Source organism: Sinocyclocheilus rhinocerous, unplaced genomic scaffold (assembly GCF_001515625.1).
Source record: "Sinocyclocheilus rhinocerous isolate Xijiao unplaced genomic scaffold, SAMN03320098_v1.1 scaffold43, whole genome shotgun sequence".
NCBI classification, from domain to species: domain Eukaryota; kingdom Metazoa; phylum Chordata; class Actinopteri; order Cypriniformes; family Cyprinidae; genus Sinocyclocheilus; species Sinocyclocheilus rhinocerous.
In genome coordinates this window covers 364,470-387,830 of record NW_015628370.1, presented here as the reverse complement: position 1 = coordinate 387,830, position 23,361 = coordinate 364,470, and the positions used below count along the sequence as shown (strand labels likewise).

The 23,361-nt window shown below is 37.9% G+C and overlaps 3 protein-coding genes across 7 annotated transcripts in view; 1 reads left to right on the top strand and 2 right to left on the bottom strand.

Moving 5' to 3' along the window:
* The window catches only part of LOC107737768 (brorin-like), a gene marked incomplete at its 3' end in the record, with an annotated part of 3,854 nt that extends 1,452 nt beyond the window's left edge, over positions 1-2,402 (bottom strand). Inside the window, exons 1-2 of the mRNA XM_016549390.1 lie at positions 2,016-2,402; positions 1,168-1,297 (exon numbers count right to left, since the gene is read on the bottom strand). Of these exons, the coding sequence (XP_016404876.1) occupies positions 1,168-1,297; positions 2,016-2,369 (484 nt within the window). The remainder of the gene's footprint in view (positions 1-1,167; positions 1,298-2,015) is intronic.
* A 4,116-nt stretch (positions 2,403-6,518) lies between these two features.
* Positions 6,519-15,494, top strand: LOC107737742 (GTP-binding protein 1-like). 3 transcript variants are annotated; one of them, XM_016549337.1, is made up of 13 exons: positions 6,519-7,000; positions 8,874-8,985; positions 9,077-9,257; positions 10,556-10,904; positions 11,402-11,525; positions 11,623-11,737; positions 11,832-11,976; positions 12,052-12,234; positions 12,837-12,972; positions 13,061-13,239; positions 13,776-13,886; positions 14,187-14,225; positions 15,130-15,494. In XM_016549337.1, exons 1-13 carry the CDS (start codon positions 6,812-6,814, stop codon positions 15,226-15,228), a joined length of 1,962 nt encoding a protein of 653 aa, XP_016404823.1. In that variant the 5' UTR covers positions 6,519-6,811; the 3' UTR covers positions 15,229-15,494. The 3 variants fall into 3 exon arrangements, with proteins under 3 accessions (XP_016404823.1, XP_016404821.1, XP_016404822.1); XM_016549335.1 differs by having other exon boundaries at positions 13,722-13,886; XM_016549336.1 differs by lacking the exon at positions 14,187-14,225 and having other exon boundaries at positions 13,722-13,886.
* Positions 15,495-16,605: 1,111 nt separating this feature from the next.
* Positions 16,606-23,361, bottom strand: part of sgsm3 (small G protein signaling modulator 3) — a 28,817-nt gene continuing 22,061 nt past the window's right edge. For 2 of the 3 annotated variants that reach the window (XM_016549333.1, XM_016549332.1), the window contains exons 16-21: positions 21,069-21,139; positions 20,933-20,981; positions 20,739-20,824; positions 20,517-20,639; positions 19,345-19,405; positions 16,606-17,668 (exon numbers count right to left, since the gene is read on the bottom strand). In XM_016549333.1, the coding sequence (XP_016404819.1) occupies positions 17,585-17,668; positions 19,345-19,405; positions 20,517-20,639; positions 20,739-20,824; positions 20,933-20,981; positions 21,069-21,139 (474 nt within the window). In that variant the 3' untranslated portion in view covers positions 16,606-17,584. Of the gene's footprint in view, positions 17,669-19,172; positions 19,245-19,344; positions 19,406-20,516; positions 20,640-20,738; positions 20,825-20,932; positions 20,982-21,068; positions 21,140-23,361 lie in introns of all 3 variants that reach the window. The other variant, XM_016549334.1, reaches the window with a different exon arrangement.

Below are 23,361 nucleotides of genomic sequence, written 5' to 3'. Positions count from 1 at the left end.
TTGGGCCTAATTGAACGGAGGAATTATGGTGTTCTTCTGTAGCCTGACGACGAGTAACTTTAACTGTTGTTCATGTGAACTCAAAGACAGCTTGATGCTTTGTTTATAGACTATTTGTGGGTGGCTGTTTGTTGTTTCACCTATCAATTCGTGTCGATAAAGTATAATAGGGTAAATCCTGTATAGTGATTTATCCTATATAGTGCTTGCATAAAGCAAGTAGTGCATACACTTGTAGCTGTTATGTATCTTTGTAAGTCATTGTAAGCCCTCTTTTGAGGCACGCGAATGACCCCCCCCCCCGTTATAAAAAAAAAACAAGTGGGCTCCCCCAAAGTCCACGGTATAGTTCGAACATTGCTAATGTTATACCAAACCTGTATGATTTTCTATGTTCTGTGGAACACAAAATAAGTTTTTGTTCATGTATTAAAATTCAGTGGGGTCCAAAGCAACATTGCTTTTCAAAAATCATTTTCCAAATATCTTCTTTTGTGTTCTCCAGAATAAATAAAGTCAGGCAGGTGTGGAACAACATGACGGTGAGTAAATTATGACAGAATTTTCATTTTTGGGTGAATTAAGCCTTTACCCACTGTTGTCTATTGAATGATAGATCTCAGATAGAAATTGCCACTCATATATGCACACAAATGCATTACGTTTTTCATATATATACAGTATATTTTGTTTTGAAATCTATACACATTAATTAGATTCGATATAAACATTACATACACAAACTATCACACACAATCTGTCCACCTCAAGCCTTCTGTTGTCAGGGATGGCCCATTGCCCCATAGTGCCTGCGCCATGCCAGCATGCCGTGAACTAGTTCCTATTTATAGACGGCATGGTAGTAAGCAATCCATCGAACAATTCCATTGCATCATTCTTTTTCCATGACATCACCATGAACCATGCAGTAATCAAGAAAAAAATCCATCAAAAACAAGAGGTCCACATCATGAATGTAACTTCCTCATTCATTGATCCTCAAAACACAACCTTACATGCATGCCTCTCAAAACACAAATAGGTCTTGACAGATGCATGTGATGCAGATGCAAGTGTTTGTTAAAACATTACGTTACAGTGGTAATGACACTGAACGGGACAGACCCGTTCATGCATGTGAGGTATTGCATGTGTAAAAACTCTCACCACTTTTGCACACAGGACAGCAATGGCTGGGTTCGTATACAGGATTCACACAATGTAATGCAGGGCAGCCGGATATGGTGCAGTAAACTTCTCTGTTGACTTCACACCGGCAACGCTCACAGGGTGACAACTGTTTAAAACAGGAACAAAGAATCACTCTGGATTATACAATTTATTATTGACATATTGATGATTGATAGGCCAGGGAAAACCCCCATACTATCAGATAACAGGCAATTGCACCCAAATTAACTACTCTGAATGGATTAATCTAAAATAATTTCTTCATACATAAATATTTTCTCAGTTGTGTACAGAGAAAAAGCTTCAAAACTATCACTGGGGCAGTATCCTTTCAAAAGGTACTAATATGTACTTTTAAAGTACTAATATGTTACTAATTTAGTACTAATTTAGGGGTAAATAATATGTACCTTTTAGATTTTTTAAAATTAGAGTATTGCACCAGTGTCTGAGAGCCTGTTTTGTTCCATACTCTAGAATATGTATTGTAAAAGTTTCTGATAAATGTACGTTTTTTTTATCCCACAAACATTAGTTCATTGACTAGAGTTAAACAAAACACAGATATTAGATAATTATCATGCCATTTTTATGATGTCCCAAATTTGAAACCTTTCATTTCCTGAAAAGTGAGCAGTGTTGTGAAACGAAACAAAACAATGCAAAAGGTCATCATTACATATTAGAATCTCTGCATTGTTGTAATAAACCTTAGAACGTTAGTGAAAAACAAATCAAAACGAAACATTATTATCATCATCACTACAATATCCATCCAGACCAAAATATATTATTTTCTAGCCTAAGAACTTCCGCAGACTCACCCTAAATTCTTCAAGCATTCTGTACGTTTTGCCCCCGTACACGCAAACTTTACTGACCGCTTCACACACGGGACAGCAGGACTTGTATGTGATGCGAGTGCATCTCGGGTGTATACGCGGGCACTTGGGTCTGACACACACGGGTCCATCCTCTGTGCAGGTGCAGGGACACGCTGTAGAGCTCGGATAATAAACCTCTCCGATGCTATAAACAAAACCTTGATCGTCGATACAGAACTTGCCACGATAGTCACCGAATTCGTATTCCAGCTCGGATTTTGAAGAATACTCTGATGCGCTTTGCAGAACGAAGCACTGGAGTGCAAATGAGATACAAAGGACGAGAGATCGCATCCTTACCGGCAGTTTGTTGTGGTCTGGATTGTCATCATGCGCGTGGGGCAGTGCATAAACATATGCCCATATTGCCCAATGACATACACGAGAGAAAATGACCCTCCTCTGAATGTCACCATCAGTAGGCTACTGTACACACAATCTTGCAGGCAACTGTATTATGTTAATGACTTTAATAAGAAAACGTTTTCTTCACATTTACTTTTTACATTAGGAATAGCACGTGCTTGTGTTACACTTTTAGAATAATTCTAATCTTTTAAAATATTTTTAACGTTTTCAAAACTATTCCTAATGACTTTTCCCTTAAAATAATATGGAAGTGGTGCATGGATGCACACTGGCCTGGGATACATGCATCGTACGTGTAGAGCTGCACAGAAACGTGCAGATCTACCAGTGAAGATTGTTTTTATCATCAAATTAGACAACTTTTACTCCTTTTTCGCCATCTGCTGGTCAAATGACTGAAATGCAGCACAGTTGAAGGATCCTAATGATCCAATCTCCTTATCTGTACATTTTATGTAGCTTTGGCATGCTTGTCTTTTAAGACATGTAAAATAAACAAACTGTCCAAGACTTGGAACCACACAATTTAGTGATCTATACCTGAAATTACATTGATTCTGAGAGCTACTGACTTCTGAAATTAATCTAATTATTTTAAAATGTAGCCAGTTTAAGACCTATCTAACAAACATTCTTGCTTGGCTCATAGGGAAAAGACTTGGCTAAATGATAAGTTCGGGGCTCCATCAAAAAGTTGCACTGTAACGGCTAATAACCATGCGAACAGAGCACTTTTTACTATTTGTGTCAGACATGGCATTGTTCTGTCCATTGTTCTGCTTGGTCGCCTGCTGTTTTTTTTCAGAATCAGAATCAGAATGAGCTTTATTGCCAGGTATGTTTACACATACGACTTTAACACAGTTACATCTGTACACCACCTCTCATTGATGTAAAAGCATGTCCCGCCGCCGCGCGATTTCCCAGTTGATTCTGCGTCGCGATCCGCTCTGAACTATGGGAAGCCAAACCACCCAAAAGTGGGATGAAACAGCGCGGTATTAAAGTGTTCGTGCCGCACTGACCTGTCATCGGTGCGGCTCAATGGACCGAGCTGCGCGACCGACTCGACAGCGCAAAGAGGACGTGTTTACTAGCGCCACCGAACTGACAGCGCAGCGCGAACATTACTCTCAGCAGAAGTTTGTGTTTTTTTCCTGCACATAACATAATGAAGATCAGTATTAAGTTATTACATTTCTTTTGCTTACCTTTCTACTACATGTAAACAGTTGTACTTTGAAAAACTGCAAATATGAAATATATTTTAATAAATTTACAATACCATAGTCCTCTTGAGGAGCACACCCAGCTTCTAGTATATATATTTTTTTATTTTGTACTTAGTTATTATTGTTGGTGTCGTCAAGTTCTACATTCAGCAAAATATTGCCCATTTTAAATTTTAACTACTATTAAATAGCCTAGTATATATATGGGATTTTTGTTGTCTCTAGTAAAGGGAACGTTGTTATTTAACTTTAACATTGCAATTTTATATAATGGATACGGTTTGTAAGGCTTTTCTCTACACTCCAAATTAAATAAATAAATACATTTTAATGAATAAAAAAACTCTTTAAAAATTAGGGACAGTGTATGTAAATTCAGTATGATGTATTTTGAATTTTGCACTACATTGTGTTTTAGGTTTATCGGAAAACACATTAAAATTAACCATGATTTTATGACACTGGGTTAAAAAATGACAATCAATCCATGGTTACTGCACTTTTACTATAGTAAAACCATTGTTAATTTCCGTATTTCCATAAGGGAAAATTTATGTCCTGACAGAAAAGTATCAGTACATTTTACTCTTTTTTTCAAGTATAATCAAATGCTACAGTTACACAAATATCCTTAAATGTAAAATTTACTTGCCTTGATGAACGAAACCATAAAACATTTTAATGAGCACGCCACGGAGGCAGCCATCAGCGTCGGCGCCATCGCGATAAATGTGGTGGTTTATGGTGGTTTTTTGAGAACCACCATAAATTCTCACTGAGGGGTTGGTGAGTTTATGAAAAGCATAATTACAGTAAAAGTAAAATTAATAAATAATTTATTAAAATAAAAACAATTTAAAAAAACACTTCCTAAGACTAACACTTATTACTAACTTTAAATCTTAGGGGGTACTTCAAGTAAATATTTTAGCTTAAAGGAGTTCAGCTGAACCCTCCCGATTACAGTCCAATTGCTACTACTTCTTGACTTTAAATTCAGGCTCAATAAATTTGTACATTTTTGCTTTTGTTCCATTGACTTGTGTCACATTTCTGCCCAAATGCAGCCAAGATCTAATCATTTAACATGTTGCCTTTATAGTTCCAGAAACCTTAAATGCTGTCAGCTTTATCCAAAGTGATTTTAATGATCTTGCCAGTATTTTAGCACAAATACAATACTTATACAATACAATACTTACATCATATTAGGCCTACTTATATCAGATGAACAAATTAGAATTAAATACCATCTGAAAGGGGTGAAATAACATCTAGTTACCCGGCTTTCGTTTCTACAAATTTAGCATCATTCAGATTCTTGCTGATGTTATAAAATGATTATATGCTGATTAGTAATTTAGTTCAATTAGATTACACAAGCAAGATAATCTGGTGACTCTTCTTCTTCTTCTTCTTTTCTTTTTAATGGCGGTTGGCAAACCCACTTAAAAGGTGCATTTCCGCCACCTACTGGACTGGAGTGTGGAGCATGACGTATATTGGTGACAACATATAGAAAAGAAAAAAAAAATCAAATAACCATTAGTTTGACCAAAGGAGTATTACACAAGGATACAATTATTTTATATCCACTTCTAATCCTATTTTACAACAAATTGGGAAGTGATCACTTCCTATAGTACTGTGTTCCAACACTTCCCATGTGCATTTCCTAGCCAATTCATCTGAAACTAGAGTTAAATCTATCGCAGAGTAGTGACCGCGGGCAACATCAAACCTTGTTGCTTTACCATTATTCAACACACTAACCTGCTCCACTCCAGCATATCTTCTATAATATTTCCATTTCGATCATTCTTTACACTACCCCATATCGTACTGTGGGCATTAAAGTCCCCACACCACACTAATTTGTGACTACCTGTTCCTCGAATTATCTCTAGTGTTTCTCTACTCAACCTGTTGCATGGATTGCAATAATTAATTATTCTTATATTTTGTGTTCTATTCCAAACATCTATAACCACTGATTCATGCCACTTATTCATTTCTATTACCCTAAACCCTATTCCTTGTCTTATAAAAGTTGCTACCCCACCTCCAATTCCATCATTTCTATCCCTGCGTATTACATTATATTCCTGTAATGTGAACTTTAATTGTGGCTTTAGCCAAGATTCTTGTATACACACAACACTAGGTTTATTTTCTAATTCATCAATGTATCTTTTAAATTCTTGCCCATTAGCTAATAAACTTCTCGCATTCCATTGTATAATTGTCAGCAACATTAAGATCCACCACATGCTTGCGTGATTGCAGTTTGTACTTTGATCTTTTCACTAATCTCATCTATTGTAATTCGCTCAATATCCAAGTATTTTCCAGCTGCCCTAATTATGATCCTTATCCTTTCCGTTCTGCTCTCTGATTGTGCTGAACAGTTTATTACTTCTGCCATAAATGCAACAAATTTGACTTTATCCGCTATTATATGCTTCTCATTAATTCTGCATTCCTCCAAGCACTTAAATCTGGTGACTCGATGTTTAATATTAGGTATAATATTCTCGTTACACGTTTTGTTGTAGCACGTGGTTTCAGAGTAGACGGCCAACTAAATGTCGTTTGTTCTTTTCGCGCGTGCTGCACTGAGTCTGACTCTTATTTTTACAATTATTATTTTTTTTATTATTATTATTTTGTTCTGTCAAAAACGAACTTTACAACTACATATTGCATCATTTGTAATGTAATTATATTTTATTAGTAAAGACATGCACCTCCCGTGAACTTTCATTGGATGATAACACACGTGATTTGGGTTCTGGACAAAATAATTGGCCAGGATGGCTCATGAATAATTCATAAGGAGAAGAAAAAGACACGACTCATTTTTTTTTAAAACAATTTTAAATTTAAACACTTGCACTTAACTAGTAAGGGATTGTCAGATTGTAGTGTACTTTATTAGCAGTTTATCATGTTGTTGTGAAACCGGTCATATGTAGCGATACTTGTTTATCTCTTCTCGACGCAGCAGGGTAGCCTAGTGGGGAGCGGCGTTGCAGTCTGAATGTGTTTGTGCTGTATCATCTTACAGTTGTTCCCCCCAAATCCGCATCGTTTTAAAGTTGTTTTAGTTTGATTTTAAAAACTGCTGCCCTAGAGATGGCATCGGCAACGACGACTGATCCGGGTTTTAATCCCGGAGCCATAGGGTTACCAGAGTCTGTAGTCCCCGCTAGCATGTTTGCTCCAGCCCGGGGATGCGGCGATAATGACGGGGCAGAGTGCTTCGAGGACGGGGAGATGTTCAACGGCGAGACCGTGGATCTCGGCATAGACTTCTCCAGCAAGGTAGGCCTCAAACAGAGTTAGCCTAGTTGTAGTAAATTAATGCGTTTACAAAAATTATATTATTAGTAACATGACTACACGTTGGAATTTTGAACTGACAGTTTTAATAAGGTTATCTGATTTTCATTACTGTTTGAGATTTTCACAGTTTTACGAGTTTACCACTGAGTGTTTACAACTGTAAACCTAACCTAAGCTAACCCGGCTATGTTCAGCGATATTTTAAACATATTTCCTAATCTCTGTATCATATGCACCTGTCGTAGTACAGTACAAAAATGTCTTTCTGATTTATCCATCTATGTGGGGTTTTATCTGTAAAGCAAGCTGATTATAGACCGCAACTCTGCATTAATTCCAATGAATGAAATACGGACATTATACGGACGGTTAGTGAAGATATGACAACCTCACAACACAATATCAGCCCAACACAGAGGGATTTCCCTTTAGAAGGAGGGAGACAGAGGAGATAAATAGATCAGGGAATGAGGAAGTCTATTTTATAAAGTGATAACTGACATAAAATATCATATATATCAGATAGTTGCCAAGGCATCATTTCTCATTTTCATTTGGTTTAACTTGATGTACTAAAATATCTAAGTTAAATGAGAAAAAAAAAAAAAAAAAACTAAATAGACATTAAAAACTAATAAAAGACCAGTACAAATGACAAAAACATACAACAAAATTACTAATAATGTATCTACAATGGAAAATATTAAAATTACCTCAAAGTACAAATACAAATTATAATAGTATCGCTTTGTTACTTAAATTATTTTAATGTTTCTATTATTATTTTTAAATACTAGTAAGTAATACAATTGTAACTAGCATTCATTTCAATATCACTAGAAGCTACTTATTATATACAAGTAACTACTACATAATTACAGGTTATAAACGACAAATTTAGGTTCTGTATTTCACATATCCACCATTTATTCCAAATAGTATGAATTTGATTGTTTTTGGCACCTATTTCAGTTTTACTAATATCTAGTTCTGGTTCTTTTTCTTAGTTACAAGCAACTATTAAAATAGTTCAACAGCATTTATTACAGTTTCCCTTGTTTTAGACACTAGCGTGCATTCCAGTTCATACTAGAAGAAGTTTTAATCTTTCTAGTAATTGAACTCTGATGTCTCAGTCTGAACTCTTCTGACTAATCATGACACATGACATAAGATTAGTGTGATGTGTTACCATACAATATAGTTGTATGTATGTGTTTGTGTGTATTAAAAATTATAGGCATGGTTACTAATTGCTAAGAAATAAGTACTAATGCCTAATGCCTAATAGGTAATACAGAAGTACAAATATTCCATGTAGTCTTTCAATTATTATGAGGTACTATAAGTACATGCGTTATAATTAAACAAGAATAAAAAAATTTTTTTGTCTTAAATAGATGTATAGCATATCACCGCACGACCCGGCTTGACACGTCAGCTATTCATAAAGCAGTTTAGGTCTACCTAGTCACCAGTGCTCAACCTTGATGGATGTGGGAACCAGGGCAGATGACTGATCATGTTTTCTGCTGTGGCAGCTGCCTTCTTATCATTCATCAGACAGTTTCAGACTGAGGAGTGGATCTGTTTTTCTATGGCTGGAGCTGAGCACTGTTTTTGCTGAAGGGTGTTTTGCATGAAGCTTCATCGCTTTGGCTTGTGTAACATTACTCCACATAACAACTGATGTAACATGCAGAGTACAGTCAGGCAACTCAGAGTCCATTGATGACTTTGTACTTTATTTACACTGGTGTTGAGTCAGACTGAGCTAACAAAACAAATGGAAGGAATGTTGTTCCACAGTCATTCCGTGTTTAATAGCATTCTTTTCTGTTGTGTATCATAGCTAGCCCTGGTCAGTCCCAATGGGGAACAGTATGACTTATTACTACGGCAACTGCGTGAGAGGATGGACGAGGGCTGCGGGGAGACCATCTATGTCTTGGGGGTGGGTTCAGGTGAGAAACTGAGATGAGAGCAGTGAGACTCAATTTAGTTTATTTTATTTTTTTGTAAGTACCCACCAGCTTGTCTCTCTCACTCTTTCAGATGGAGGAGACTATGGTTTGAATGAGAGTGATATGCAGGCGTCTGTGGCCACAGTAAGGTCCATGTGTGAGCAGATCGAGGCAGACCTCATCCTGTTGAGAGAGCGTACTGAAGCTGGCGGCCAGGTCAGAGATTACCTTATTCGCCGTCGGGTGGGAGAAGCTGACTTCCTGGAGGTTAGGTGAGTGATGAGAAAATGGGCTTTTTCTGCAATTAAAGTCACAGTTCAGTTTAACCAAAAATAAACACTTGGTCTTTTTTTGTGGAACATAAAATTAGATGTTTAGGAGAATATCCAGGCTGCTATTTTCCATAAAATGAATGTTGACAATGCAAAAGAGCAAGAAAAGTGAATCCAAAAGAGCAAGAATGTACACAACCTTTCAAAAGTTAATGAAAACTTGTATTTAGGAAGGAGACATTAAATTGGTAGAACTTGACAATAAAAACATTTATAATGTTACTAAAGATTTCCATTTCAAATAAACATAGTTCATTTGACTTTCTATTCATCAAGGAATTGTATTTATTTATTTTAAAATATATATATATAATAATAATTATCACGGTTTTCACAATATTAAGCAGCACAACTGTTTTCAGCATTGATAATAATGAGAAATGTTTCTTGAGCAGCAAATCAGCATTAAAATGAATTCTGAAGGATCATGTGACACTGAAGACTGGAGTAATGACTGCTTTGCCATGACAGGAATAAATTACATTTTGAGATATATTCAAATAGGAAACATTTATTTGAAATTGTAAATAATATTTCACAATTTTACAGTTCAAATAAACAGATCAAATAAACACCGCATTGGTAAGCATAAGAGACATCTTTCAAAAACAAGTTAAAAACTTACCAACCCCAAACTTTTGAACATTAGTGTAGCATATCAAAAGATTAATATGAATCATGCTCTATTGTATTAAAGGGGCATCTTTAATATGTTTTCCTAGTTCCAAGAAGCTTTTTACCTTATTGATTGTAGGCTGGAATACACTACATGACTTTTAAAATCTGAACAGATTTTACAAAAACTAGGCATAATAAACTTACCGACTTTGTAAATAGTGACAAAGGAAAACCGTCCATCATACACTACACAACTGGGGATTACACACTACTAGAAGTTGTTCCGATCACAACAAACTCACGCAGAAACGTGCACCTTGTTGCTAGGAGATGCGTGACAAATGAAACCAACACGTGTTCTAAAATCGGCTGAAAATATCAAACATGTTTGATTTCCTCCGACTGGATGGAATCATAATCTGAAGCTAAAAAATCGGAGTCTGTGACCATCAAACACTACACGATTTTCTATGGAAGCTGTCAACTCAAATGTGCAGACTGGCTCTGACTTTCGGGAACTAGCGTCAACTTCTCCAGACAGTAAATCGGCGGAAATTCTGGGCAAAAATCGTGTAGTGTATTCCAGGCTTAACTCAAAGTCATGATGGTGTTTTCCTCAGGGTGGCTGTAGTGGGGAATGTGGACGCCGGTAAGAGCACTCTGCTGGGTGTGCTGACTCATGGAGAGTTGGATAATGGACGTGGCTTTGCACGACAGAAGCTCTTCAGGCACAAGCATGAAATGGAGAGTGGCCGCACCAGCAGCGTGGGCAACGACATCCTGGGATTTGATCAAGAAGGCCAGGTAGTCAACAAACCTGACAGTCACGGAGGCAGCCTGGATTGGACCAAGATCTGTGAGAAGTCTTCTAAAGTCATTACCTTTATTGACCTTGCTGGCCATGAGAAGTACCTCAAGACAACTGTGTTTGGAATGACCGGCCATCTGCCTGATTTCTGCATGCTGATGGTAAGGAGGGGCAAAAAGCTCAGTTTCAAAACCCAGTGAGCTACCTTGATTTCTTCATAGGCAGCTTTGTTTCCTTCAATGGCAGCATCCTAACCAAATGAAACTTCATAAACGTTCTTCATGGGCAGCAAAACAGTCACTCACTTGCATTGCATAAATGGTATGAGTGAGACACATGAGAAATGACTAGACTCACTGTTGCCCACAATTGATTTTTAGTAGTCTGACATTAGCATGTTATAACAAGCAATACTGGTCAAAATAGTGCATTTTAATTTATTTCACTTTAAAATCAAAAGTAAATCTCCCTCAGCTGTGTTGGCCATCCTAAATTTGAGCTAAAATGTGGCATAATTTTGTAAGGAATGGTTTGGACCAAACTTCATGTTGGGAGTACATTTAAGTGCGGCCAAAGTGGGCAGCTTACTAGGGTTTGCAACAGAATGGGTTAACGATCGTTGACATCTTTAAATTGACTCCATCTCTCTCTTGCACAGATTGGAAGTAATGCAGGAATTGTTGGCATGACCAAAGAGCACCTGGGTTTGGCATTAGCTCTCAATGTTCCCGTCTTTGTGGTGGTTACTAAGATTGACATGTGTCCAGCTAATATTCTTCAAGGTGACCCATGAGTCCACAAATAATGCCATTTGCATAATAGAAACTAAATGATGGAATATTGCACGTACTGCCATACTAATGAACACTGTCTTTTCAGAGACCTTGAAGCTCCTGCAGAAGATATTAAAGTCTCCAGGCTGCAGAAAGATCCCTGTCCTAGTCCAGAACAAAGATGATGTCATCGTCACGGCATCCAATTTCAGTTCTGAGAGGTGATGCCCCACAATACACATTTTTGCTTATTGCTGAGTCTGACTTATCGCTCCAATTATTCTCCAGACTCACATATATTTGTTTGTTTTGTAGAATATGTCCCATCTTCCAGATCTCTAACGTCACAGGGGAGAACATGGACCTGCTGAAGATGTTCCTGAACCTGCTCTCCTCCAGAAGCTCATTTAAAGACCACGAGCCTGCTGAGTTCCAGATAGATGACACCTATTCAGTACCTGTAAGCACGCTGTCTGTCTCTGTTTATATATTTATATGTCTCCCCTCTCTCATCAGTCCAATTATTTTTGGCCAGGGTGTAGGAACAGTAGTGTCTGGGACCACGTTACGAGGGCTGATTCGACTCAGTGACACTTTGCTTCTTGGACCAGACCCTTTGGGTGCTTTCCTACCCATCACTGTCAAATCCATTCATCGCAAGAGGATGCCTGTGAAAGAGGTCCGGGGTGGACAGACGGCCTCTTTTGCTCTGAAAAAGGTATGTGGTGTGGGTTCCAAACTAAATGGAATTAAATATTGAGGAGCCAAATTATTTTAGTTGACAAATTACAGAATTGCTCAAAGATGGTTTTTCAGAAGTTCCCAGTTGACGTTGTCTCTTTAGTGATCCTGAGTATATTTGTGACATATTTTAAATAATTACAGTCTTGCTCACGAGAAGTCCGGTCTGACGCACGCGGGTTCTGGCGTTATTTCCTTATCATTTCTCTCGTGTGTTTTGTTGTGAAACGTAGTTTGCGGACCAGACAGAGCTGTCGGCGATTCTTCCTATTGTGAAGTCATGCAGTGTGAAACCCCCTGTCGCCGATCCATGGTGCAATGTGAACACAGCAGCAACTGAATGCTACCCCAGATAGTCACGCAGTGTGAAAACAACGGCGATCCGACGAGTTTGAAAATTATGCAGTGTGAACTCGGCATAAGAGAATCAGTTGCAAGCGATTTACTCTGAATCAGATTCGCTCAGTGAATCCTTAAGTGAATCTTTTTGAAATTGGTTCTGAGTCATTTGTTCATAAATTGGATCTCATATATCTTGCTGTTCATTACAGTATTCCTTCTCATTTCGCTCTCCTTCAGATCAAGCGCTCCTCAATAAGGAAGGGCATGGTTATGGTGTCACCACGATTAAACCCGCAGGCATACTGGGAGTTTGAGGCTGAGATACTAGTTTTACATCACCCGACCACCATCTCGCCTAGATATCAAGCAATGGGTGAGATAACATGCACCTGCACGCTCTTAAATGCAAATATGAGATGTATCTCTTATCATTTCTCTCACTTGTCTCTTCCTTCCCACAGTGCACTGCGGTAGCATCAGGCAAACGGCCACTATCCTCTCTATGACCAGTGACTGCTTACGCACAGGAGACAAAGCTACCGTACACTTCCGCTTCATTAAAACCCCAGAGTACCTGCACATAGACCAGAGGCTCGTGTTCAGAGAGGGAAGAACTAAAGCTGTGGGCACCATCACGAAGGTCAGCTTCATGAGGCATACGACTTTGAGGGTGTAGATCACAACCCAATGCATGGGAGTGTTTCAGTAGTTTTCGGCTAGCAGATGAGGATTATGAAATAGAAGCTGGCATAATAATTATTCCTAACTATTTTACTTTATTTTATTATTTATAAGGATATTGTTATGAGTTTTACTTTTTCAGAATGTTTTATGGTGTTGCATTTTGTGTTGTTGTTTTAGATTAGTTTGCTTTATTTTTCTTGTGCTCTGCATTTAGTTTATTGTTGTAAATATAAATATTCTTGTCTATATTTTATTTATACATTTATTTATTGCATAATGTATTAGCTATTTATTTTTAATGATTTTGTAAAGTGACCTTGGGTTTTGGAAAGGCACTAAATAAAATAAAATAAAATAAAATAAAATAAAATAAAATAAAATAAAATAATTCCAAACTGTTTAAACTAAGTTGATCACTTTTGTTCTTTTGGCTTGTAGTTGCTCTTGTCAACAAATAATCAGCCGTCAAACTCTAAACCTCCCCAAATCAAGATGCAGTCAACAAAGAAAGCCCCGGCTAGAAGAGAGGATGGAGTGGCCCCGTCCAGTGAGGAGAGTGCTAGCACAGGATCGCCAGCCGCTCAGCAAAGTGTACCACAGCAGGTAATAACAACAGATGAGGGGAAGAATACTAAATGTAAGGTGTGTTCTGCTCAGATTTATAAGGCAATTTGTCTTCCTGCTGTGTTTTGTCTGATCTGTCCAGTCTAATAGCTTTCTATCACTTTTTCCCTGCACTCCACCTGCTTTCATTTTCCTTTTGATTCACATGAAATATTTACTTTTCTTCACCTACATCATGCTCTTCTCTTGCTTTTCTTCACCTGTGCTTTAATTTCATCCCTCCTTATTTCCCATAAAACTCTCTGTTATGCTTTCGCTGTTTCACTCTTACTGCTTCAGACAGAAATGGAGGAAGACCCTCAAAACAAAGAGAACAAGGTAAAACAAGGGACCGCAAGTGACTCACTCATTCCCAAGACTGCTAATTACCCCCTCACAGGAACTGTGCTGTTTATAGAGTCTCAACATCCTGAAAGGACAGTGCACGATGCATCTTTTACCCAAATTAAACTGTGGCATGGGAATGAGTGAGGCTTGTGACCGAGAGGGTGTCGTGTTTAATTCTTGCTAGTTTGGGAGTTGTCTCAGTACACACGATAATGAACACTGTAGTGTTCTTGTTACTGTGCATTTAGGCACAGATTGCTAGTATTTTGGGTGATGGTTTGAATTCTCTTGGGCAATGTTACAATGATCTGTTTGGCTGACAATGACAGATGGATGAATATTTGGAAAACTATTTTGTTAGCTGAATTTGAATTTTGTTGAAATTTGAATTTTAGACATGAATCAAAATAGTGTTTTATTTATTTATTTTTTTTGGCTTTTTATATTTTTGAATTTTTCTGATTTTTTTTTTTTTTTTTTTTCATATTGTGCAATTCCGGCTATCTGTATGATTTTGAATGAATACCAACTCAACAGTTGAAACATTTCAATTAATAACCATCTAGAATTCAAATGAACAAAATTCAAATCTTTCTGTATTTTTTTTCTAGTTGCATAGAATCAAATTGATTAATTCTGATGAACTACTACTGCTACTAAGTTTTTAATATTTAATTTTGGTTAATGGCTTTAGTTTTAGGTTTCATTAACTATATTAAGCCTGTAAACTACATGCACTTACTGTGTAATTATTCCGTAGAGCTGCTTATTATTACTATTATATATTTTATTCTGCTGCAGTATAAAGTGGTAAATGTTGCCATAGCAGGATCAAGTGTAAAGTTTTCGAAGTCAACAATCATCTTCTAACTTCCTTTATCCTTTCTTCTTGAAGCCAAAGTCTGGAGGCAGAAGACGAGGAGGTCAGCGGCACAAAGGCAAACCTCAGAGTAACTCCACAGTGACCCTCGCTGGTGCGGTCGGGGGCTGCTAAACTCCTCCTTTCAAGAGTCCAGTTCACCATCCATGTTTTACTCGCGCCTTTTACCTGCCCACATGGACCAGACCACTTTGATGACGAGGCTTAAGAGTTCACAGAACCAACATGCACATTGTTTTGTGAATTCTAATTTATTATAAGACATGTGTGTGTTTGTAGACTGTACATACCGTAGATACTGAGACTATAGGACACATACTGCATGGTGGTTCTGTTTTGGCTGTAAATGTCAACTTCAGGATAAACTTGACTGAACATGACATCATGTACTTGCTCTATGGCTGTCATTCTTATCACATTTTTAGGATAATCCCATTGGAAATTATGTAAAGCTCTGGCTGACCTCTTCATTATGTAGCTAACTGTTTTTAAGGGACTATTAACAAGACTTGTCACACAATTGCATTTAATTTGAATTAGCATTGTTATTGTGGACCATGACGATAAGAACTGGATGGATTCCCGATGCTTTCGGTAGGTGTTATGACCTGAATTCAGTGGGGGCTGAAGACATTGTGACTGCAGAGTTTGCTGGCAGCTAGTTTAGTGTGAAATGTGAGTTGGCAATTAAACACGCTTTAAAATCTAATCACACACATTGCTAATTACCTCGTATAACAGTCTATTTACACTTCCCCAAATCCATGGTCAAGCTTAGCAAATCACGAGCGTTATCAGGCCTGACAGACTTGGCTTAGGTTCTGGAAACTTTCTCAAATGATCAAATAAGATACTTCAGACCAGTCAGTGAAACGGAGAGTAAGGGAAGAAGAACAGAATGTAGATCTTAAGGTTATAAAATGTATCTTAATAGTTCCTCATTGGGAAATGTTACAAACCAGTGCCGGTTGTTCTTCAGAAAAGATGTTCTAAACTTTTTTTTTTTTTTCCCCAAACTGTGATCGACAGGCCTCTACAACACTTGCTGTAAATTCTTTCAGATGGTTTTACTGTTTACTGAGCTTTAGCATTTAAACCCAATATGATACCTGGACCATTCTCTGCATTTTGTGAATTTTCCACAACCAATATACAAATAAACTGATGTTGACCATTTCAGCAGTGTGCGTGATTCTCTTTTTGCTGGTCAGAGTTTGGCTATCTAGTCCAGGGGTCTTCAACCTTTATCAGAACAAATGCCCCTTTGTGGGATTAAACCTGGAGCAGGGACCTCGGTTTCATTGTGACTTCAATACAAATGATTTTTTTCACAAAATGAGTTCAAACAATCCCATGTTGAAGACCTCTGGTTGAGTCAGAGACGATGCCTAGTGGCACTTGTGGGAACAAATCCACATTTCCTGTCTCTGTTGACCGTTTTATTATAGTTGTCACGCAAAAAAGACAAAAGCACACAAATTCTTACAGATATAGACTTTTAAATTTTTTTTTTATTATTTACGTACACATTATCAATGATTGTGGATATGATCTAAAGCCCTGCGAGTTTGGTCATGCTCAACCATTACAGACTAGTTTTTGGTTTAAAACAACCATGTCTACCAATTACAAGAACTATAAAATGGACCCTTTTTCTTTCATTTACTGTAACATCTAATTGTGCCACTGCAGGCTCTTTCAGGGAAGACACACAAGGCTCTTCTGCATCACTCTGACAGACATCTATAATTCAGAGTGGTCCATTATGACTACATGTAAACTGTAATGCAGCACTGGACCTTCATCTATTTCACATCTCAAAAAAAAAAGCTAAATCCAGTCCTCTGTGATGTAATTGGATGTTACGGATGTGAGGTGGTAACCACAGGACATTTATTAAGAGATCCAATTCAGCTATTGGAAACCATCATAATTGGAAATTCCTCTGAAGCTCGTTTGACATTGCTTAGAATATGAAATTTCTAGTGTTTAATCTCTTAATTGTACATACCTGATATACACAAACGTGACCATTCAGACACTGAATTAGCTTTTCAAAACAATCCTTCAGGAGCATAACAGCTGGACCGACATCTTATCCAAAGATCACTGGCAGTCAAGACTACTTAAGAGTAAATGGACAAAAGGGTGCAAATCCTACATTCATTCATGATCACTGTAATCGTACCCCAAATGGTGCAACATTTATGTAGCTTTGGAGGAGAGGAAGTGTTTGCAGGCATAGTCTGATTCTGTGTGAAGTCTTGGCAAAGGACTCCTCTGTACAGACAGACTCTTACAAGTCACAAAAAGTGAAACTATTCTGCCAAGACACAAACACTCACCATTTCAGCCATGTGACATGAAGCTGTACAACAAATGAACATGAATTTCACGTGTGATCCCTGTTTTTCTGCAGATGGAGAGTGATTTGGTCTATGTGTGCAGCTCACAGGAAGCGTGTGATGGTTTAGCCATCAATGTCCCAGCTGAAGAGGTGATGTTTCACCAACATGTCCTGAACTCCCTCCTTCAGAGGCCTCTGCTCCTTCTCCTGGAAAAAGAGTGGGGTAAAGTGAGCCATTCGGTAATGTGTCTTCACATCTGCACTGCACTGATTAAACAACGCTCCGTTGCCTCGAATGGCTGAACTAATTAAAACAAATGGCTATGCTCAGCATTCCTGCTGATCTGCATGACTATCTTACTCTAATTAAACATGGCACTCAAGTGCTTGAAGCTCGAGTCAAGACAAGGTCACGGGTGACAGAGCTAAAGGTCAGAGAGGAGATTCCTCAGCAAGCTAACATTAGAACTAATGGTCTCATGTTTCAGGTGAATGTGAAGTCACTGAGGAATTCTTAACACCAGGTGATGCCTCCCAATGCTACTTACAGACAACAGTAAAGCCTCCCATCAGCATCAAGTCTAAATCCAGACTAAAAAGAGGACTTTTCTGAGCATGCATAATTCATAATCACAATATCATTCCTTGCAATACCTGGCAATTCCCACACTGAAGGTGACAGCAACTTATCGCTGTCAGAACAAGACACCCAGAATACTCACCCCTAAAATCTTTTCACACAGTCTGAACTTATACATGACAAGATTTTAAATTAAACTATAAATTTCTATCCCAAAAGGACTTTTCAAATGTTAAGATGCCAATAAATAAATAAAACTGAGAGTGGCATCTTCCAATGAGTTCGCATCAACATATTAAAAGAAACAATTTTATTCAGCAAGGACACATTAAATTGATCAAAAGTAACAGTAAAGACATTTGGAAATAAATTTTCTTTTGAACTTTCTATTCATCAAAGAATCCTGAAAAAAAAAATGTATCATGGTTTCCATAAAAAATATTAAGCAGCACAACTACAACTGTTTTCAGCATTGATTATGATAATACTAAATGTCTCCTGTGCATCAAATGATCATATTATAATGATTTCTGAAGAATCACGTGACACTTAAGACTGGAGTAATGTTGCTGAAAATTCAGCTTTGCGTCACAGGAATAAATATATTTTAAAATATTTAAAAATAGAAAACAGTTCTTAAAAATTGTATTAATATTTCACAATAGTATTGTTTTACTGTATTTGATCAAATAAATGCAACCTTGTTAAGAGACTTCTTTCAACAAAAAAAAATTGAATTATTTTATTCAGATGATTAAAATGGAGCACTGGTGATTAAAGTGATTAAACAATCTAAAAAAAAAATCACTATTAAGTTTCATTGTGAATAGTTCTGGTGCAAAATTACTTTTTGCCATTTAGTTGCATAGGACTTGGTGTGAGCAGGCCTTTATCTTTCCAAGTACACTGGCATACGAGCGTCTGTCTGAACTAAACAGAGAGCAGTATTTGCTTTAGCATTCCACACAAAAGCTGCTGAACTGGTTTTTAGAGGTTTAGTTCACATTCTGTGAAGCCACTATGTAAACAGCAGTGAACAGAAGACCGGGACACACTACTACTACTACCACCACTTCCTGCTTCTGCAGCTAATTATCAAGCAGCAGGCTAGTAACTAGTTGCCATCATTACCTAGAGGTCCCAACTAAAGAGGTGATGTTGGACCAAGACATCCACCACTTCTGATTTGAGAACAGGAGACTTCTGGAATGGCAGACAAACACTCAGATGCATGTTAGCCTGTGTGTGGAAGGACATGTGAGACGTTGAGTGAATGTGAGTGGAGGAAGTGCCAATCTCTCACCTCTTTTTTGGTAGGCAGCTCACAGTCTTGGGAGAGACTGAAGGCAAACTTTGAGAGAACTCTGAAAGCAGCACATACAAACCCATGTCAGTAATCAACCAAAATAACATTTATGGCAGTCGTTTCTAGCACACAGATGGGCTTTAAACAATTTATATTACAATTAATTTAAATTACAGATCATTTGAGACTCAATTTGCTCAAAAATTAATCATGATGGCTTATGATAAATTCTAATATATGTAATATTGTATATTTCACAATTTTACGATTTTATTGTATTTTTCATCAAATAAATACAGCCTTGGTAAGAGACTTCTTTCAAAAACATTAAAAAATATAGCTGCAAGCAGCGATTACTGGGGTTCAAGCACTTTAAGACATTTAAGCACAAGGAAAAAGACATTATGTATTATTTAACAAACCTGAAACCAGCTAATTCAATGATTAAAAAGAGCATTTTTGGCAATTCCAGGTAATTTACCCTAGAAATACTATATTTATAAACATTTATGTCTGTTATAGCGCCACCTTTGGTCCGATCTCCATGAAACGTGCATGCTTGTTTAGCATCATGTGTTGCATGTGCTCACCTAGTTTCGTGACGTTTTGAGTTTTCGTTTAGGATTTATAGGCTTTTGGGTATATTTGGCCACACCCCTTTTCTAAATGACCCTGTTATAGCTGTCCAAAGGGGAAAATTCAATCTCTATACAAGTCTCTATGACTTACGGTTCGGTCTGCCCGATCAGTTTTAGGTGGAGATTGCTGATCTTTGGCCATTCTAACAATTACAATAGGGTTTCAGCAGTATGCGCTTGAACCCCTAATTCTTGAATTTATCTTCTATTCAGATGATTAAAATGGAGCACTGGTAATAAATAAACTAAAGGAATTTCGACCAATTTGTGAACTAAATTTGCTAAAAAAATGAATTACTATGGCTTATCAGAACATATAACGTTTACATTTTTTAAAATAATAATAAAATAAAAATGTAGATTAACAACAGAATTAATTTTTCAATTTTATTTCCATGACTAGTCTTGAAAATTAAATAAAAAACAAACAAATTTGAACATTTCTCATTTAAATTGTACAATTATGTTTCAGTTTCCACTTCTTTCTGAATGATTTATGAGCTCAATTTTAGCCCAGAGGCTTAGTCTTACCTGAGTTCACACTTTATCTGAACCCAGCCAGGACTACGTAGGAAAGACCAGGGATGGTACCATTTCTCCACGGCACTCATACTGGAACACAATACCTCCAGCCAGAGGTGCAGCACCTGCTCACTGACATAACACACATGCAGATAAAGAGAGTATATGCCGCACACATGCATTGTGGGAAGAGAAAACATAAAAAGATGGTATAACAGCAGGATGACTTACTTTAAGCCCACACAGATGAGCGAGCGGAACTTGACGTCCATCTGAACATGTGCAGCGTCGTGGCTCATGTTGACAGACTGCACTGCCTAAGAAGACAGACAGAGAGCGCTCAATGTATAAACGTAAAACCAGTGCTCAACCGCTCTAATCGCTGATAAAATATTTTTCAGGTTTCCTTCTTTTGTAAAACTCACCCTGTAAAGAAGCTCTTCAGGTGTGAGCACCTTCCCATCTTCATCTAACCTAAAAAGACGAAGCGGCTGTCACATCAGCAAAGCTCCATTATGAAGATTTAGAGAAGGTTGGATCTTATGTAACTACATGTCTCACCTGTAGGTCTTGCAGAGCACCAGTCTGGAGTAGACCGAGTTGAAGTCTCTCTCCACTTCTCTGCTGGCTGCCTGTGATCAACACACACACAACCACAACTCTTTCACTCACTTGAAATACAGTGGAGATCAAAATCAGAGAACAACCTACAATTTCCTAAATGTCAAGGTCACTGCTTAGTCCTATTTGAAGTTATCCTAACAGGAGTAGAAGGGCAGTTTTTTTAAGCAAATTTCATAAGTTAATTGTATTCTGAAGCACAGTATAAAAAACTTAAATGAGATATTTGAAAAATTTGAGAAAACTTACAGATACCTCCAAGTTATTGGTGTTAATCTGGCACATGGTGCTAATTTCCTTAATTATATGACAAACCCTATTTAACTGGCAGCACTCCTTAAGGTGACTGAAACCCTGCAACAGGAGGCGGTCCAGATGAAGGCCAAAGGAATGACCCTTTCAGCCACTGCAAGAGAAGTTGGTCATTCCAAATCTGTGATTTCTAGAAAATTGCAGCTTTACAATGACACTAATTCATTCAAGTCCCCCAAAAAGGCTGGTCGTCCACGTAAGACAAATGCACTAGAGGACAGGATAATGCGGAGACTCTCAGTGGGGAATCGGTTCAACACTGCAGCTGGAATTGTTCGCCAGTTCAGCGCTGAATAGGTAAGGATCTATCTTGGCACGTTTAAGAGAAGACGGACTGAAAGTGCACTCTTCAGCGATCAAGCCTCTCATCAGCAGAAATAATCAAAAGGCTAGGCTCACCTTTGCTGAGGAGCATGTTGTGTGGAGAGAGGAGAACTGGTCCAAAGTTCACTTTAGTGATGAGAACAAGTTTATTATTTATTTGGGTCTGATGGGAAACATTTTGTTTGGCGTCAAACGGGAAAAGACTGAACCCCAAGTGCATAAAGAAGTCAGTGAAAAGTGAAGGAGGAAGTGTCATGGTTTGGGGGATGTTTTATGCAGCAGGAGTTGGGCCTCTTATGCAGCTACATGGCAGTGTGAATGCAAATATTTATCAGAACTTTCTTCAGCAACATGCGGTACCTTCCCTGCAAGCATCTCCTAATCAGCCTGCAATTTTCATGCAAGACAATGTCCCTGTCACAATGCAAAACAGGTAAAGCAGTTCCTTAAAGCTAAGAACACTGAAACAATGAAATGGCCGGCCCAGAGTCCTGATCTAAATCCGACTGAAAATCTCTGGAAATTCTTGGCTATAATGTTATGGCTAAGAAACCCACTACAGTTACTTAACTATGAAGAAGAGTGGACCAAGATCACTCAAGAGCAGTGAGAGAAACTAGTGATGTCCTGTGGCCGCAGATGTGCTGAAATCCTTCAAAGCAAGGGCCTCTACACTTCCTACTAATTTCTGACAGCTGTAACCCCCCAAAATTTTTGTTGTAATCATCTTTCGTGCTACAGTGGTTACTCTTCTGTAAATCTGATCACTGTGTTTTCAACAAAATAAAGTTTTATTTTTTTAAATGCCTTGGTTATTTATTAAGTATTTATTAGTGTCGGGCGATATGGTCATTTTTCAAATCGTCATATCGCCAGCCCGTGAGATCGCCGATACACGATATTATCGTGAGTGCGTGGGTGGGTGGGGGCAAGAGAGAGACCCTCTGTACTTATCAGAGGTGTTTTAAACCACGCGGGCGCGCGAGAGAGAGCCTATGACAGCACCAATAATATAAATAATATACTTTCAAACATAGGCTATTGATAAACTAACATGTTAAATATAAAAATATTTAAAACAGCCATTTCATATATATTCGGATACAACAGTCATACATCGCTATTAGGACCGCATGTCCTGTGACAAGTTTGCCGCATCAGAGCACGGAAGTTATCAGTATAAAATGTCTGCAGTCAACGGTGAAAATCAAAAGTAGATTTATTTTAAAGACCAACAGTTCAACACTAAATATTGGACATAAACGAACACGTTAAATATAAAAGTATTTAAAACAGGTAAGTTCATATATTTGGAGTAAAGTTAAATTGAACGGATACATCAGTCATACAGCGCTCAGGACCGTGCGCCCCATGACGAGCCCAACGTGCCGCCACAGAAATAAGGATGAGATGCATTCTAGCATAACTGTGGCGTTAAACTCAGTTAGTGAGGGCTCGGTTAAAATAGTGCACATATATAGGCCGTTCAGATTACTTGTTAAAATGCAATGAAATACCTTATATCAGCAGACGATGTACGTCTGTGTTTGTGGTTGGAGACTCCTTCACCGGCTACAGGCTCTAATCCTCATTTGCG